Genomic DNA, 19375 nt, shown 5'->3' on the forward strand with positions numbered 1-19375 from the left:
GACCATGGACGTGTCGGGACCTGGACCATGGACGTGTCGGGACCTGGACCATGGACGTGTCGGGACCTGGACCATGGACGTGTCGGGACCTGGACAATGGACGTGTCGGGACCTGGACCATGGACGTGTAGGGACCTGGACCATGGACGTGTAGGGACCTGGACCATGGACGTGTAGGGACCTGGACCATGGACGTGTAGGGACCTGGACCATGGACGTGTAGGGACCTGGACCATGGACGTGTAGGGACCTGGACCATGGACGTGTCGGGACCTGGACCATGGACGTGTAGGGACCTGGACCATGGACGTGTAGGGACCTGGACCATGGACGTGTAGGGACCTGGACCATGGACGTGTAGGGACCTGGACCATGGACGTGTAGGGACCTGGACCATGGACGTGTAGGGACCTGGACCAACAGTTGAAATGACGTTACTGACTGTTACGGAAAAAAAATTACATTAATAAATAAACTAAAAATAGTTGCACCAAGTTGGCTGTTACCTGGCAACCAGCATGTAAGATATCCGTCTATGTCTCACATAGAGCACTTTTCTAGCCGTGAAATGTACACAACTTGGCGCCCCCTCCCAACCACAGCCAAACGTACCCAACTTGGTTCACTCCCCCACCCCACCCCCACCCCACCCCTCCCCCGACAGTGCGACATGAAACTCCAGTTGCCCCTGTTTAAAGATCTCCGTAATGAATTCCCCTGTATCAGTACACGGCGGCCATCTTGAAACCAAAGCCGGTAAAAGCTTTTCATTGCTTCTCGTGTTAATGGCGGACGTGCTTAAGGTTTGCATTAGAACAATAGTTAAGCACCAGTCCCGTCCCCGGGCCTGCGGATTGTCAAACTGTTTCCCGCTAACATATTTTAGACACTTGCTTCATTACTGGAATTCCATAAAACATGTTTTATTTTATCGGCGGCTTGGTTCACTCCCTTTATATCAATAGCGTCCCTTGTTCGGGAATAAAATAAAATGGGGACTTCCCTCTGTGCACCTGTTTGAACTGTAGTCAGTTCTATTGAACGTCCGTAGTCTGAGGACGTAGTGATGAGTCTAGAATCAAATATGGAAATGTTTTGTAATCCAGGTTGACTAGACAATGGTGTGAGATAGATGGCGCACGTTTGTCTTAACCTGAAGAATGCTTGGTGAAAAGTTTACAACTTTCCAATGGCCATTCCTGCATGCGAAAGTAGTTTGATTTTAATTGATCTCCGTGCGTCATTTTTATAGTCCATGACGTCACAGTCTGCAGACAACAGACGGTTGTGGTTTAAGACAGTTACAGTATGACGTCATCCTGGCCTTTGACAGGCGGCATTTTCCTCCTGCCGAGTTTATCGAAGATGAATGCTGTATGTTTTTTAATAGTTCCACCAAATGTTAAAGATCGAAACTTTCTTCTTATACCATGAAAATGGTTTCAGACGTTGCGCGAACCAACACTCTGGACCTCACGTGAGATAAGTTAATCTTGAAGTAGCCAGAGCGACGCCTGGCTGGAACCGCTAGTAGACTATAAAATAGACACTCGTCAACTCTCAGTGACGCAATCGTGTTGCGACTGTATGAAAATGATTCAGCTACTGTAACGCTGGGTTACACCGGGTCAACATCAAACATAACACGTGCACTAGGTGACCCTCCACAGACACGTCATGACGTCACAAGGTCCATCAGCCAATCATAAACCACCTAATGACGTCACAGACACATTTGATTACGTTTAACGCCAACCATCCCGGGGGTAAAGCAGTGCAAAAAACCCTAACCATTGAAGACACAGAAGTTAACAAAACTTATATTTGCGATCACTCTCACCGACGGTTCGCGCCTCTCAAATTTCACAGACGTCTTTTACCGGCGCCGTCTGCTCCAAGATGGCGGGCCAGACGATCTGCTGAAAGAGGTGGCCCATTCTCGGCCCATTCTCGGCCGACACTGCTCGTGTCAGGCCAACACCCGAGCCTCTTATTGACACACGCGAGAGCCAACAGAGAGGAAGTGTATGCAAAGATAATTGGAACAAGTCCGGCACTTTCGTCCGGCACTTTCGTCCGGCAGGCTCGGCTGCAACTCTCGGGTTTCACCGGCAAGCCGGCACACATGTAGCAAGTTTTCAGTTTTCAAAGGTTCAACTTTTGTTTTCAACTTTTCAACTTGTCAACGTTTTTCAATTTAATTTTGTCAACTTTCTTTTTCAACTTTCAAATGTTCACCTTGTCAATAGATGGTCTAGCGTTATAACGTCACTGCTATCTCTCATTATGTTTAATTTGTCAATTTTTTCTTCTTATCTAGTAACATAAAAATCCTTTTTTGCGCCTACGTTCATATTAAAGAGTGCCATAAACTATGGATACCGTGTGCTACTATAATAATTGATTCTAGTAGCCAGTATGTTGTGTGGACACACGGTGAACGAAAAAAAAAGTCACAGGAAAAAAAAATAGAAAAAAGTCACTAAAGGAAAAATGTCATAGGAAAAAAGTTACAGAAACAAAGTCACAGGAAAAAAGTTACAGAAATCTTTTAAGAAATATTCTTTTATTTAATTTTTGTGTATTGTTAAATTTTCAGTGTTTATTTATGTGGGTGGGTTTTTTTTTGTAGCATATTTGCAAACTTTAAAGCATTATGGTTTAAAACAACAATACAAATTTTGCTACATATTTAGCTAAATACGAGGTAGTAAAAAATAATTATCAAGGACATTTAGGCACATCATTGTGTTTTGCATTTCCTTTGTCGGCCTAATCCGTCCATATTGTGTGTTGTTGACCTTTTGCGTCAATGACAGTCTTTATACCGTGTCGGCTTTTTGTTTTGATCCTATGCATTGTAAATGTGCTCAGAAAATGTGGTTGAACTGTTGATGCGATGAGTCGAGTGCAGCAAGTCAGATTATTTATGTTTTATTCCACCTCAGGCTAATTTAAAGTTAGTGTGTAAAACAACACGATGAAAACCAAGAACGTCAGAACATTGTATCAAATTCTATTAAATATTACTTATAGGCCTATAACGGAATTAAAACCTACGTACTTCATACAAAATATTTTTTAATAAATATTACTATGCGCATACAACCTACACATATATTACATTTAATTAATCGTAAGTTGATTTGCACTTTCTAAATATTTAATACATAAAAGTAATAACACATTTCATACAAATATATATTTGTGATTTTTTTCCTGTGACTTTTTTTCCCTGTGACATTTTTTCCTGTGACTTTTTTTTTTCCTACAATCGGACAAACCTGGTCACAACAAGAGATATAGCACTGGCACTGTTTACATTTAAATAACTCAGTTTTAGAAAACAAGTTGACTAAAAATACACGATTGGAAACGCATTGATGAAATCATTTAAATGTTGCGTCAGCCTATCTTCTCAGACTGCAGCAACGCGCGCGACATGTACGCACGTATTTTCTATAAAAATTGAAATTCAGCTCTTTGAAGGAGGACTATGCAAGGTCACGTGTACTCTGTGGGTGTTTCCACCTGTAGAAGAGCCAGACAGGTAGACCCGTGTCTTAACATGTCGTGTCAGCAACAGATTAGCCAATCACCTGGCCATCTGCCCACCACACCTGTAAACCGATACACGATGACACGGTCATTAAGTTTAACCGATACATAATGATATGGGTCATTAAGTTTAAACGTTGTACACAAAAGCCAGAGATAAGATTTAAACGGCACGCCATTCTCTACAGAAACATGTACACACATACACACACACACACACACACACACACACACACATATATATATATATATATATATATATATATATATATATATATATATATATATATATATATATATATATATATATATATATATATATATATACGAAGTGTCGATGAAAAATCCACACTTGCAAGTCAAGTGGAAGAAAATCCCACACTTTCAAATGGACGGCCCAGAATAGATCACTCTCCTGTTACCTGATACTGCACAATAAACTTCGATACAATCTGCTGAATTCGATTACATTAGGTACATGTTACAGTCGCTATTCGATTCCTTGCCTTGGGAGAAAAGATGTAATCGGATACGGGTGTTTCGGATTGGCCCCAATAAATCAGCCCCGACAGCCGAGGCGGACGATTGAGATCTACTTTCAGACTCGAGACAAAGACGTGCTGCCAGACTTGATACTTGTGGGCTAGAGGTGAGGGCCTTCCATGGTGGTACACCTGCTGGTGTCTGTGGTGGTGTTAGTGGTGGTGTCAGTGGTGGTGTTAGTGGTGGTGTCAGTAGGGGTGTCAGTGGTGGTGTTAGCGGTGGTGTCGGTGGTTTATGTGGTGGTGTTAGCGGTGGTGACAGTGGTGGTGTCTGTGGTGGTGTCAGTGATGGTGTTAGCGGTTTATGTGGTGGTGTCAGTGGTGGTGTCAGTGGTTGATGTTGTGGTGTCAGTGATGGTGTCAGTGATGGTGTCAGTGGTGGTGTCAGTGGTTATTGTGGTGGTGTTAGCGGTGTTAGCTGTGGTGCTTGTGATTTATGAGGTGGTGTCAGTGGCTGATGTGGTGGTGACAGTGGTTCATACAAATGATTGGCTAGCTAATCTTGTCACGATGCAGACAGCAAGCAAATGATTGGCTAGCTGATTTCCGCCGATAATGATCCAGTTATTTCTCGCGTTTTTAGCGAGATTGTTTTTTTCGTTAAGCGGTATACGTTTTTTTGTTAATTCACACGTTTGTTTGTAGGCTTGTCAAATCTTGTAACTCAGTCACAACCCGCTTTTAGTGTAACTATTTTGTTTGTAGGCTTGTGAAATCTTGTAACTCAGTCACAACCCGCTTTTAGTGTAGCTATTTTGTTCAAACTTTAAATATACAATCATCTCCAATGACAACGCAATAATGTCTGATTTTTAATATAATTGACATTAAAATTTAATTAAACGGCTACTGAATGCAAAAAATAAATGGGGATATAGCAAGATTAAAATATACCCGGAAATTTAAAAGCTTCGAAAAAAAGTCTGAAAGAAACATTGCTTGCTTTATAAAACAATATTTGCTAAAACGTGCAAGAGATCCCTTGAGCTACAAATGCTTTTACTATTAAAATAAAATAAAAAACCAGTTCGTTTTAATTTTCTTATTTTCAAAGCTATATGAAGTTTATTATTTTAAAGTTTCTTAATATTTGTTTTAGTTCGGTTTTCTTCTATTTTACCCTCAGAACTAGACACACTTAATTTTTATCTTTGTCAGTTTTGAAAACTGATTCATATTAGTCATAAGTGACAAATAACAATATTATCCCTATAGCAACAGTATATTTTAAAATGATCCTAGAAAAATTAAAATGAATGTAAAGTATATTTGGCGAATAAAAACAAAAATTCTTAAATAGCTAACGTACTAACATGACGTGCTCTTATATCGTGACCACGTATTTTAAGTAATGTTAACTTTGTTAACGATTTCATTAAATGTAGATTATCTCATTGGTTGATGACATTTTTACCTCAATATAAAATATGTGAGATCTTGATTTTATCATTTTTTTCACTTTCGGTAAAGACCGACAACTGTTATAAGATGTGAGCAATATTTGAACACATTTGGTTTCCACTTACTGCATCGCACTTTGTTAATGGTTTATAAATTATACTTTAGTCAATGGTCTAAAAATTATTGGTCTAAAAATTATAATTTTTTAATGGTCTAAAAATTATATTTTTGTTATTGGTTTAAAAATTATACTTTTGTTAATGGTCTAAAAATTATACTTTTGCTAAACGTCTGCTATAAGTTGTGTGAGATGTTGGCTGACGTCTGCTATAAGTTATGTTCTCTGATTTAAGTTACTGAATCAAACATCACAGATGAAAGAAAAAAAATGTAAACAAACTAAAGAGAGAAAAGTCGCACACGTTTATTAACAAAATCACAACACATCAGGGACCATTGCAAGCTGACATAGAAGGGGGTCACATGTTGACTGGTCGGTCCGTGTTTAAATACAATGGTAGCACTGACCTCTTGGTGACCTGACTACAGGGACCTCTAGGTGACCTGACGATAGGGACCTCTTGGTGACCTGACGACAAGGACCTCTTGGTGACCTGACGACAAGGACCTCTAGGTGACCTGACGACAGGGACCTCTTGGTGACCTGACTACAGGGACCTCTTGGTGACCTGACGACAAGGACCTCTTGGTGACCTGACTACAGGGACCTCTTGGTGACCTGACTACAGGGACCTCTAGGTGACCTGACTACAGGGACCTCTTGGTGACCTGACGACAAGGACCTCTTGGTGACCTGACTACAGGGACCTCTTGGTGACCTGACTACAAGGACCTCTTGGTGACCTGACTACAGGGACCTCTTGGTGACCTCAAAACGGGGACTGTTACAGGTAGATAGCAATGGGGATTTCATAAGAGGGACCTCGCGAGTATCATTAGGTCGGCGATAGGGTCAGCAAAGGTCACGAGGTCGGCGATAGGTTCAGCAAAGGTCACGAGGTCGGCGATAGGGTCAGCAAAGGTCACGAGGTCAGCGATAGGTTCAGTAAAGGTCACGAGGTCGGCGATAGGTTCAGCAAAGGTCACGAGGTCGGCGATAGGGTCAGCAAAGGTCACGAGGTCAGCGATAGGTTCAGTAAAGGTCACGAGGTCAGCGATAGGGTCAGCAAAGGTCACAAGGTCGGCGATAGGGTCAGCTACAGGAGCTATTAGCTACACACATGGCGCCACCTATGTGGGCGTGGCTAAAACATTGGTCGTTACGTAACAATATTTACACTGTAAACAACTGTACACAATGTGGATACATCAAACGTGTCACGCGTGACAGCGTGATTGTCTAACATGAAGCTAATCCCGCATAAATTAAATGTCAAGGTCAATCAATAAAAACAAACAGGTAGGAGAAGGTGAAACCGTTTCACATTATGTCAGAGCTAGAGTTGTCTTACAACTTGAGAACACAAGGTTAGAGTCTCCACTTCCGGCTTGACACTAACCACGAGAGGTGACGTCACCAACCACGAGAGGTGACGTCACTAACCACGAGAGGTGACGTCACTAACCACGGTCACTAACCACGAGAGGTGACGTCACTAACCACGAGAGGTGACGTCACTAACCACGAGAGGTGACGTCACGGTGTTCAGGTGAGTGGTGGTTGTGCTCAGTAGACCGTGACAAAACACCTACGAGTAGAAGAGGGACACGACAATTTGCTGGCTTTCTTACTCCTGGCTGCCCACGTTTGTCGAGGTCAGGGGTCAGCCAATGTCCTATGGAGATGACCAACAGATTGGTCCTGCAGGGGCGAGAATCTAATCCCCGATACAGCCGGCAGTTTTGTCCCCTGTCTGCGAGTAGGGCTTGGAAGGGCAGCAGGAACAGCCTACGGTGTAGTGCAGAGTTTTGTTGGCGGTGCTCAGGGCTCCGTACCCGTAGCTGGAGCCCAGGGCCAGGCTCGGGAGCAGGGGCGGGTAGGGGATGGCCAGCGCCGCCATGGGGCTGGAGCGGGCGCCCGGGCCGTAGGTGTACCGGATGGAGTTGAGGTGGGCGGTGGGAGGGGAGCTGATGGGGGAGAAGGCTGACTTGAAAGCCGGCGTCCCGAGGGTGGGGGGTAGGTAGGACTGGGGGAAGAATCCGGAGCTCGAGAGCCCGACGTGACTGACGGCTAAAGCGTTGAGAGCCGCCCCGACTCCCATGGAGCTGAGCGGCATGCTGACCGGCACGTTTCCGGCTTCCGTGTGGTGGTTGTTGAGGACCTGCTCGATGGCCTGCACCATGTCGTCATGGCAACCCTGAAGGATGAGCTGCAGCACGCCGCGCTTCATGTGCGGGAAGACCCGGCACAGCATGTCCAGCGGCGAGCGCTTGCTGCCGGCCAGCATGGCCTCCTCCAGGGCCAGGGCCGGGCTGAAGAGCTCCACCTTGCTGGACGGAGGGGTCAGTCTCTGCTCGCTGGTGGGCGGGGCCGAGCGGTAGGTGAAGCTCGGCTCGTGCATCAGCTTGGGTGAGTAGCTCTCTGTGTGCGGGGTCGGTGACCTGGCCAAAGGTGAGTCCTGGTCTTTGGCTGACCTACTTCTCGGAGACTCGGTGCCAGCGGGAGACGAGGGTTCGGATCCCGGCTGCTCTTCGCTATCTGTGTCTAGACGCGACCTTTTCCCACCTGTTGGAACAAAAAAAAATGTTCTTGAACAATTTTGAAAAGAACATGTCAACAGATGGAGTTACAAGAAAACAAACCTTAAAAAAACAAGTTAATTAAAAAGTCTAGTGACATTTAAGCGCAATTTCCTTATGTTGTCTAAAAATAGCTCTGTCGTAGCGTAAATCAAGAGCAGGGTTAGTAAAACCATTGGTTAGTTATTAAAACGTTTTTTTATTAATTTTTTTTTCAGTATTTTACATGTTTTATTTACAATAGAGTTATATGACTAAAAACCATTGCGCGCCTACTGAACGTGATGACGCAGCCATTGAACGTGATGGCGCAGCTATTGAACGTGATGACGCGTGTGGTGTGGTTGCATAAAATGCCTACTAATTCGGTCCAAATTTTAATTAATTCAAAAAAATGTTTGTGACCAAACGAAAGGATATTTTTGAAAACTTTCTTCGGCAATATTGTTCTAAATTATAGCAGGAATCGATTGGTACATGTTTCAAGTCGCTAAGTGGTCTGGTTGCCGAGATATGGGCCAAAAACTGCTTTTTTTCGATTTTTTTTTTTTTGGCTTTTCCGGAAAATCCATGAAAGAAACCCGGAATTTTTATGGCCTATGTTTATCCTCGTAACTTGCTTAACATAATTGCTTTTGGAACTAGTCATCGATATTGCTTCGTTGAGGAGGAGATACGACTTAAAGCTGCGGACACACATCCATCCATCCATCCATCCATCCATCCATCCATCCATCCATCCATCCATCCATCCATCCATCCATCCATCCATCCATCCATCCATCCATCCATCCATCCATCCATCCATCCATCCATCCATCCATCCATCCATCCATCCATCCATCCATCCATCCATCCATCCATCCATCCATCCATCCATCCATCCATCCATCCATCCATCCATCCATCCATCCATCCATCCATTCATTCATACATTCATACATCCAGAAATGACGGGTTAATAAACGCAATTCTCCAGAATGGAAATTGCGCTAAAAACAAGCCACCAGAATTGACGTTTAAGTTGGGGGGTTGGGGGGGGGGGGGGGGGGGGGGAGGGAGGGGGGTGGGAAGGGGCGCGACTAGTAAGTTATTATGCTAACAACTCTTAACCAATCGCCCAAACCACGAGTTATGTTTAAAATTATTATTATTATTATTATTATTATTATCATTATTATTAAAAATATTATTATTTTATTTTTTAACATTTAAGTTATTTTTTAATCAGAAAACCACAATTAGAATGCGAAAATGCAAAAAACGACTGTCTGATAAGACCCCCCCCCCCCCCCCAAACCCCTTTACGAGATATAATTGTTTATTTGTAATCTTGTTTCCTTTTGTAAGCGTTATTTTAATTGACACTATCCTGAAAGAAAAAGTGTTTGATGTGTCGTATTGGTTGCCCATTAACGAGTGCCGGACGTGGTTGCACGATAGCCGGCAGCCGGGTCCGGCGAGAATGTTTGCTACTGTTGCCGGACGGGCGTCTGGGCGTACAGGGGAGACAATCGTCTGATTGTTGACACAGACGTGATGTATCTCTCCCATCTAGTCTTGCTGTGCGCATGCGCCGTGCCCTATCCATCTGGTTTCCGGTGGGCTTAGATTCGGGTACGCTCCGTCTTAGCGAACGTTTGATAATAAGGTACACACGGATTAACTGTATCTCTTTTCATTCGTTTATTACAGGGTTTTTTTTAATAAACACTTTAAAAAAATAACTCAAAGAGAAACTAGTGATAGATACGACAGTTAGATCTAAGGGAAGATACTACAATTTAGCTACAGTCAAGGGAGGTCACTACAATTTAGCTACAGTCAAGGGATGTCACTATACTACAGCTAGATACAAGGGAGGTCATTAGAATTTAGAGTCCAGCGAGGTAACTCAGTCGCAACATTTTGATACATAGCGTCACCAGATGAGCACAAAAAGCGAGTGTGCAGCGAGTGTTTCAGTCTGTCGGAGGGAGGGCAGGTGATCTAGATCTGCCTGCAATGTTTCGGAGGGAGGGAAGGTGATCTAGATCTGCCTTGCAATGTTTCGGAGGGAGGGAAGGTGATCTAGATCTGCCTTGCAATGTTTCGGAGGGAGGGAAGGTGATCTAGATCTGCCTGCAATGTTTCGGAGGGAGGGCAGGTGATCTAGATCTGCAATGTTTCGGAGGGAGGGAAGGTGATCTAGATCTGCCTGCAATGTTTCGGAGGGAGGGAAGGTGATCTAGATCTGCCTGCAATGTTTCGGAGGGAGGGAAGGTGATCTAGATCTGCCTGCAATGTTTCGGAGGGAAGGAAGGCGATCTAGATCTGCCTGCAATGTTTCGGAGGGAGGGAAGGTGATCTAGATCTGCCTGCAATGTTTCGGAGGGAGGGAAGGTGATCTAGATCTGCCTGCAATGTTTCGGAGGGAAGGAAGGTGATCTAGATCTGCAATGTTTCGGAGGGAAGGAAGGCGATCTAGATCTGCCTGCAATGTTTCGGAGGGAAGGAAGGTGATCTAGATCTGCAATGTTTCGGAGGGAAGGAAGGCGATCTAGATCTGCCTGCAATGTTTCGGAGGGAGGGAAGGTGATCTAGATCTGCCTGCAATGTTTCGGAGGGAGGGAAGGTGATCTAGATCTGCCTGCAATGTTTCGGAGGGAAGGAAGGTGATCTAGATCTGCAATGTTTCGGAGGGAAGGAAGGCGATCTAGATCTGCCTGCAATGTTTCGGAGGGAAGGAAGGTGATCTAGATCTGCAATGTTTCGGAGGGAAGGAAGGCGATCTAGATCTGCCTGCAATGTTTCGGAGGGAGGGAAGGTGATCTAGATCTGCCTGCAATGTTTCGGAGGGAGGGAAGGTGATCTAGATCTGCCTGCAATGTTTCGGAGGGAAGGAAGGTGATCTAGATCTGCAATGTTTCGGAGGGAAGGAAGGCGATCTAGATCTGCCTGCAATGTTTCGGAGGGAAGGAAGGTGATCTAGATCTGCAATGTTTCGGAGGGAAGGAAGGTGATCTAGATCTGCAATGTTTCGGAGGGAGGGAAGGTGATCTAGATCTGCCTGCAATGTTTCGGAGGGAGGGCAGGTGATCTAGATCTGCCTGCAATGTTACGTCTCCCACACCTGGCCTTTACGGCTGTGTTAACACTGATCCTAACACTGATCCTAACACTGATCCTAACACTGATCCTAACACTGATCCTAACACTGATCCTAACACTGATCCTAACACTGATCCTAACACTGATCCTAACACTGATCCTAACACTGATCCTAACACTGATCCTAACACTGATCCTAACACTGATCCTAACACTGATCCTAACACTGATCCTAACACTGATCCTAACACTGATCCTAACACCCGTGGCTTAAGATTTAATTTGCTAGAGATCAACTGCAAGCCTCGCCCTGAGCTGGAGGTGAAATGTCATCTGTCACTGACACGGCACACCGGTGTAGGCAATAACAATGGTAGACCACCCCGACAAATGTAGCCGCCGTACAACAAAACTAAGCCGCCGTACAACAAAACTAACCAATCAACAACATTCATGTACCGCCTAAAAAAACAACCATGTTTAGAGACAGAATCCAAGAATGACGGAAGCCACGAGTCACGTCCATGGCTGTACAAAATGGCTGCAGCCAGCCAACATCACATGGAGGGTCACACTGTGGACGGGTCATGACGCGGGTCACAACACGGGTCACATAGTCAGCGGGTCTCCCCTACCCCTATAGCTTGTGTCTTCAGATTAATTCAGTTTTCCGTGTCCAACGTACCGGAAATATTTCTTAAGCTTTCGGTTATTTGCCGGGACAAGCAGTGGCCGGTAGTTTCCGGTCAACCGGCTGTTCTGGTCCGGTTCTAGGGGCGGCGCCCTGTTACCGCTTCCGGTTGAGTGCCGATTCCACAGAGCCACGGTAGCGACATACAAGCCGCCACAAGCCCGGCATCCATCAGCACTCGTTGATTGCGTCCCCTTTGTCTGGCGGTATTGTTTCCCTTGTATGTGGGACAACAAGCCGACACTTGTTTTCGGTCAAATAAACGGAGGAAGAATACAGGAGTAACCAGAAGTTTAAGCTGACTCAACCGTTAGAGGACAACTTGAGATAACTGACCAGAGGATAGGAGACAACTGACCAGAGGATAGGAGACAACTGACCAGAGGATAGGAGACAACTGACCAGAGGATAGGAGACAACTGACCAGAGGATAGGAGACAACTGACCAGAGGATAGGAGACAACTGACCAGAGGATAGGAGACAACTGACCAGAGGATAGGAGACAACTGACCAGAGGATAGGAGACAACTGACCAGAGGATAGGACACCTTGAGACAACTGACCAGAGGATAGGACAATTCATGAATATAATGTCCCATAAATGGCATGCTCCCTATGTGTCATGACCCCTAAATGTCAAGTCTCCTGAATGTCATGTCCCATGAATGTCATGTCCCCTGGATGTCATGTCCCCTGGATGTCATGTCCCATGGATGTCATGTCCCCTGGATGTCATGTCCCATGAATGTCATGTCCTATGGATGTCATGTATCCTGGATGTCATGTCCCCTGAATGTCATGCCCTATCTATACAAGTGTGCAAAAACTACGAGTCAACTTTAATCACTGCTAGACAGTGTTTGTTTTGAAACCTCAAGCTAACAAAATATCCTTCAATCCCTGTACAGGCTCACTCCTCCCGTCAGCCCCCCACCCCACGGGTGACACTGTTTCAGGGTGATGTATCACCCAGTCGAGGAGCCCAATCAGGTTTTAATCTGGTGTCCCCCCCCCCCCTCGCCCCTCCCCCACGTGTGCTGGAGAAACGTTTGAAGTTAACTAAAAGAAAACAGACCACCTCTCTAGGCCACCACAGGAACCCCCCGCGCCAGGCAGGAATAAGCCTATATTTAATGACTGTTGTTTTTACATAACTTCAAAAGTAACCCAAAATTGTCGGCCTGTAATACTTCTCTCCCTTGGGCAATATTCAAACAAGTTATCCCCCTGTGTGAAAAAAAGGATGGATTATAACGATAAGCGCTTGTTATCTTACAATTTGTTACCCATTTGGTTAGCAGACGATGGTCTACGTCTGCCGGGAATTGTGTGCAGCCGTTGATTGAAATCGCTTCCGTTGTATTCAGGTGTCGACCCCGTCATTTGGACAAAAAACAAACACGACGCATCACGTGACTAAACACCTTGGCCTTTCCCACCCCACACCCCGGGGGGAGGAGATCTACAAGGTGGCCATGTTGTGACGTCACAAGAAACGTTACCCCAACTGTTTGTGGCTGGGGTATGGAGTAGAGCGAGTTGTGAAGCTCCAGGTCATATGTTGTAAAAAAAAAAAAAAAGCTACCCGTTTAAAAAAAAAACATGTAAGAATGCATCAAGAAAGCCGCCATTAATCAAATCGTGGGACATGCAGGGTGCAGCAACTGCTGGCATCAGATTTCACACACCTGCATGTCTGTCTTCTCTCTCACAGACACACTCACACACTACACCCACACTCACACACACTACATACACCACACACACATTCACTCAAACACACACTCACACACTACACCCACACTCACCCACACTCACACACACACACCACACACACATTCACTCAAACACACACTCACACACTACACCCACACCCACACTCACACACTACACCCACACTCACACACACCAACACACACCACACACACATTCACTCAAACACACACTCACATACTACACCCACATTCACACACACCACACACACACTCACACATTACACTCACACACATCACACACACACTACACCCACACTCACATACACCATACACACACCACACACACATTCACTCAAACACATCACACTCACACACTACATCCACACTCACACATTCCACACACACTACACACACTACACACACTCACTCTCACACACCACACACACACTCACAAATTACACTCACACACATTCACTCTCACACACTACACTCATATACTACACTCACACTCACACACACTCACACATTACACTCAAACACATCACACACACCACACACACACTCTCACACACCATACTAACACACTACACATACCCAAACCACACACACACACCATACACACACTCACTCACACACACTACACACACTAACACATTACACTCAAACACATCACACACACTAACATACTACACCCACACTTACACTCACACAGACACTCACACATTACACTCACACACACCACACACCACACACATACTCACACACACCAAACACACACATACGCACACCGCACAATCGCAAATATATATATTAAAAACGAAACCGAATTTCCCAAACACAAACATACGTAAAAATTCAAACACACAAATGCACATTCGCATGCACACAAATTATACAGTTACAGATATAGTATTACTCAGTAAATGTAATTATTCATGATTTCAAAAATTGTAAAGTGTAGACATGCAGCTGTTTTAATTCCGGCTACAATTGTTAGACCAATCTTTGCTTATTAAAAAAATAAAGTAATGCAATATTGTTTTTTAAAGCGACACGATTTAGTTTTTTTTTTAATTTAATTTTTTTAAGAATGTTTGCATACTACAAACTCCGTGTACTATAAGGGGTAAAGCCGCGAAGGCTCTATGAAAATCTTTTAAAATCGTGAACGGTGGGATAAAAAATAAATGACTGTGTTTTACTGTGTTTTAATGAGTAATTTCGGCGACTAAATCAAATGTTTTAAAAACCAAATTAAATTTTTTCTCTCATGTTCTCACCGTCACAAAACATGGCGAGCCGAGGTCACATGGTTTGAACAGTAAAATTTAATTTATTTTTCAAAGGTTTTTCTGTGTAAACTACTACAATAAGGGGATTGAGATCACTGTTTTCTGTGTAAACTACTACAATAAGGGGATTGAGATCACTGAGTTTTGATACAGCCAATCAAAGTTTGTCTAACTTAAAAGATAATTCGGCGTACGTTTTTGGCTTGATAAAAATAAATAGAAATGTAGCCTTATTAAACGTAAAAAACTCTCAATTTATCTGCATTCGTGACGTTATAGCATTGGTTGTTTAAAATATTACATTTCTGAATTTAGTTCAGCCCCCCCCCCCCCCCCCCCCGATGAAGACAAAAGCACATGTTTGTTCCGACAACAATAAACATGGGGGGGGGGGGGGGGGGAATCGCATCAATCTCGGTGTTTCTTTCTGGCATCTCTCTGAAGCGACACTGTCCCCACCCCCCACACCCGAGTGAGGATCGCCTCCACCTGCGCCCCCCCCCCCCACTCCAAAAAAAGAAGAAATATTTTATATAAAAAAAACTTAAAAGGTCCGCTACCCTCCGAGTTACAAGTGCCCCCCCCCCCCCCCCCCCATCCCCACCCTGGCGAAAAGTGTCTGAAAGAAACCCTCTATAAAGTTTGGGCCACTCAACATTGGCCATCAAACATGGCAGACATAGTGCAACAAACTGGCCAGAGCAGACGATGACAGCGGCCTTCGTTTGACGATAACACCGCCGATTACCGGCCCTGTGTAATCGCAGAGATCACGGATCGAATCCACTCTTCACCGCGGCTCACGGTATCGGCGCACAGGTATCGGTGTTTGATCAGTAATAAAATAAAACGATTCCCGTGTTGTGTGTGTGTGTGGGGGGGGGGGGGCTCAAGGAGCTGGAGATGGCGAGATACAGTTGACGAGGAAACCTTGGCGATAAATCAACTCGGGAGCTTTGAACAGTTCCAGCCCTCGCCACATCCAGATATACAGCACCTGATGGTATCCACTTATCCATCCAGCCCTCCCCACACACAGTATACAGCACCTTATGTTATCCACTTATCCACTTATCCACATCCAAGCTGTGACATCACCCATCGTACCGTCAGCCTATGGTTAGTATCTGACTGAAGGCTTCAAGACTTCCATTCTCTCACACCTTAGAAACTTCTGGTTAGTATCTGTAGGCTTCAAGACTTCCATTCTCTCCCACCTTAGAAACTTCTAGTTTACATACACATATCTGTATTTATATATGAGGTTCTTGAAGGGGACCTCTTTGGGACTACCCCCCCCCCCCCCCCGCGCCAAGTCATGCCTTACAGCTCGTCACAAAAGGTTCGTCACATAAGGTTCGTTACATAAGGTTCGTCTCATAAGGTTCGTCACATAAGGTTCGTCACATAAGGTTCGTCACATAAGGTTCGTCTCATAAGGCTCGTCACATAAGGTTCGTCACATAAGGTTCGTCACATAAGGCTCGTTACAAGAACCAAGTGAGGTTCGTCAGGTGAACTACAAGCACTGGTCACGTGAACAGCCCTCGTAAGACGCGTCTCGCCTTTTGAGTGCTCACCCAGCCATGTCCGGGTCCCATCAATCTTATCCCCCAACTCGAAACTTTCTTAACTTTTAACCTCCTTTCATCCACAACAAAATTCTTATTTATTTAGTTCCTTGGATCTCGGGGAACCGAAGTTCCCACGACGTTCCCCTGGCTCAGCCATGAGCCTCGATGTGAACGCTAGCTGGTCGCCCAGCCAGCCAGCCGAGCGTGACTGCAGCTAACTAATCGCGATCAATGAAACAAACATTAGCTGCCGTGTCGGAGTCGGGGGGGTAGATCGTACCCTCGTGCTCTGGTAGTTCTGTGAAGGTTGCAAGTCTGGAGGGTCGTAAAGTGGAGTGGATACACTTAGGCCATCACCTGGGGTCGGGGGGTGCGTCGCGCGTCATTTGTACGTTTGATTCGAACGATCAGTGAGGTTCGGGGTTGTTAACTTTACACCGCCTAACCTGTGTGACGTCACTCTGTCTAATTTACTTGTAGGTAAAGAGGAGACATTTGTGTGTCTGTTAGACCAACGATGCCCAACAACCCCCACCCCACGCTAAAAGGTTGGTTAGTGTATCACGTGATGACAGGTAAACTTGTGGGCACCGTCAGGTGTGTCGCATGATGTGGCGACACCTGCAACTTTAGGTGATGTGTGTCGCATGATGAGAAGACACCGTCAGCTTTACGTGATGTGTGTCGCATGATGTGAAGACACCGTCAGCTTTACGTGGTGTGTGTCGCATGATGAGAAGACACCGTCAGCTTTACGTGATGCTAGCAATCTCGCATGAGTCACGTACGATTCACGTGCTACCAGAAATATCTTTATCTCTCAAGATTTTTTTTCGACTTATCCTTTGGTTATTAAGTCAAATTACCTTCTTAACTAACTAAACTTTCTTATTTTCAGATTTCGTTTTCAAGTGTTGAAGTCAACAATGAACACCAACCAAAAAAACCTAAAACCAAACCACAAAACCAAAATCCCAACCACAGAACCTAAAACCCAACCACAAAACCTAAAACCCAACCACAAAACCTAAAACCCAACCACAGAACCTAAAACCAAACCACAAAACCTAAAACCCAACCACAGAACCTAAAACCCAACCCCAAATGGCTGCCTGATGAAAGAAACAAAAGCCTCTCTTACCGTGGACATCCTGGTCGTCTCTAGAATGTGGCCGGCAGAGGGGGGACCGGCAGCGTGGGGAGCCTTCCCTGTGACCCTGCATGGTCTCACTCAGCGTGGGTCCCTGTTGCTGTCCCAGCGACTGTCCCAGCGACTGTCCCAGCGACTGTCCCAGCGACTGTCCGTGTGACTGTCCGAGCGACTGTCCGTGTGACTGTCCGTTGCTGTCCGACTTGCGATCCCCGACTGTGGGGTTCGTGGATCCCTGTTGCTGCAGGAAGGTCTTGGCCTCCGGGAAAAAGTCGACGGTCTCCGGGTTCATCTGGAGCAGGCCGTTGGGGCCGTACAGGAGACCCAACTCCCGGGCCTCGTTCTCCTCCTGGGCCTGTTGCCGCCTGAGCGCCACCTGGGCCGCCATGACCCGCTGACGTTCTGCGATGAGTGTACACTTGGCACACACACAGTCCCGCCACCGACAGTAGCGCTTGTGTCCCTTCAGCGCCGACACGACGCCGTGGTTCCGGCACCGGGCGCACTTGGGCGTCCTGGGGTACCGGTCGGACGCCCGGACAAACATGTTTGACCCGTCTACAGCCGGCCCTCCGGCGTCCGGTCTTCCCTTCTCTTCATCGGAAGACGACATAGTTGAAGAAATCCAACTGAAAAACCGCACCAAAAAGTACCAAACGCGATGCTCTAGTAACGAAGTATTAGCAACCTAGGTCTAGCAGGCAAGTATCTCTCCAGTAACAAAGTATCTGCAAGCAAGTAGGACGTCAGAAGTTACAGCCAGGATCTAAGTGAAGACTCCGGTCGTTGGGTCATGATAGTGGTAGAATCAAGCAGCCGACACAGGCAATGTGTCCGTTAGAGCCACAAGCAGACGACAGCGCCACCAGAGAGCGAATGTTGGCTGTCGACAACGTAATAAAAGCTGGCAGAACTACAGCAACAAATCTGGGGACGCTGTGGTTACATGTATGGGGGACGTCCTCACACCTCCGGCTTTTGTCGGCTGTCCAAATGTCGCACCTCCCTGGCCCCGCCCCCGTGTCGTGGCAACAGTCGGGTCGAGTTGACGGCCGTGTATCGATTTGTCCTCGCCAGCCACTGGCGCGGACGTCTGGAGGACAGTCGCGCGCTCGCTTGTTTACTCGTCGCTGATTGGTCGTTTTTTCCTTGTATCATTTGACGCCTTGGCCTATGTATCGAGTGACGCTTGTATCGAGCGGGTTGACGGGGCGGGCGTGGGGGCGGGGCTTAAGCTGTTGGTTTAGTCATGTGACATATGTATCCCAAATATCCGCTTTGTGACAAGTGACAAGCTTTGACGTCAAACAAATGGAAATCTAATATCCCCGTCACTACACACATACAGATATGACGTCATAGACAACAAGCGCTAGCAGCCATCACTACACAGAAGACAACAAGAAAACTTGTGCAGACGAGACCAATCAAATGTTGAGTGTAGCTTTGATTTCTCCGGATTTAGATTACAGTAGCTGGCATTAGAAACTTTGTTGTCGGTAGAGTTCATCAGTAGCAGGGTACCGTTTTAGGGTACAAGTTTAATGTAGAGTTATTGGTACAATCGTAGGTACAGTTTTAGGGAACAAGTTTAATGTAGAGTTATTGGTACAATCGTAGGTACAGTTTTAAGTTTTAGGGTACAAGTTTAATGTAGAGTT

The 19375-nt window shown here is 45.6% G+C and overlaps 1 protein-coding gene across 1 annotated transcript; it reads right to left on the minus strand.

The window, feature by feature from the left end:
- Positions 1 to 5908: 5908 nt before the first annotated feature.
- LOC131937983 (doublesex- and mab-3-related transcription factor A2) lies at positions 5909 to 18649 on the minus strand. Its single transcript, XM_059295782.1, has 2 exons — positions 17706 to 18649; positions 5909 to 8187 (listed from the first exon to the last, which is right to left on the minus strand). The coding sequence occupies exons 1-2, from the start codon at positions 18325 to 18327 to the stop codon at positions 7340 to 7342; spliced, it is 1470 nt and encodes a 489-aa protein (XP_059151765.1). The 5' UTR covers positions 18328 to 18649; the 3' UTR covers positions 5909 to 7339.
- Positions 18650 to 19375: the final 726 nt, after the last annotated feature.

Source organism: Physella acuta, unplaced genomic scaffold (assembly GCF_028476545.2).
Source record: "Physella acuta isolate Inbredline_101_S28 unplaced genomic scaffold, ASM2847654v3 ptg000225l, whole genome shotgun sequence".
NCBI classification, from domain to species: domain Eukaryota; kingdom Metazoa; phylum Mollusca; class Gastropoda; family Physidae; genus Physella; species Physella acuta.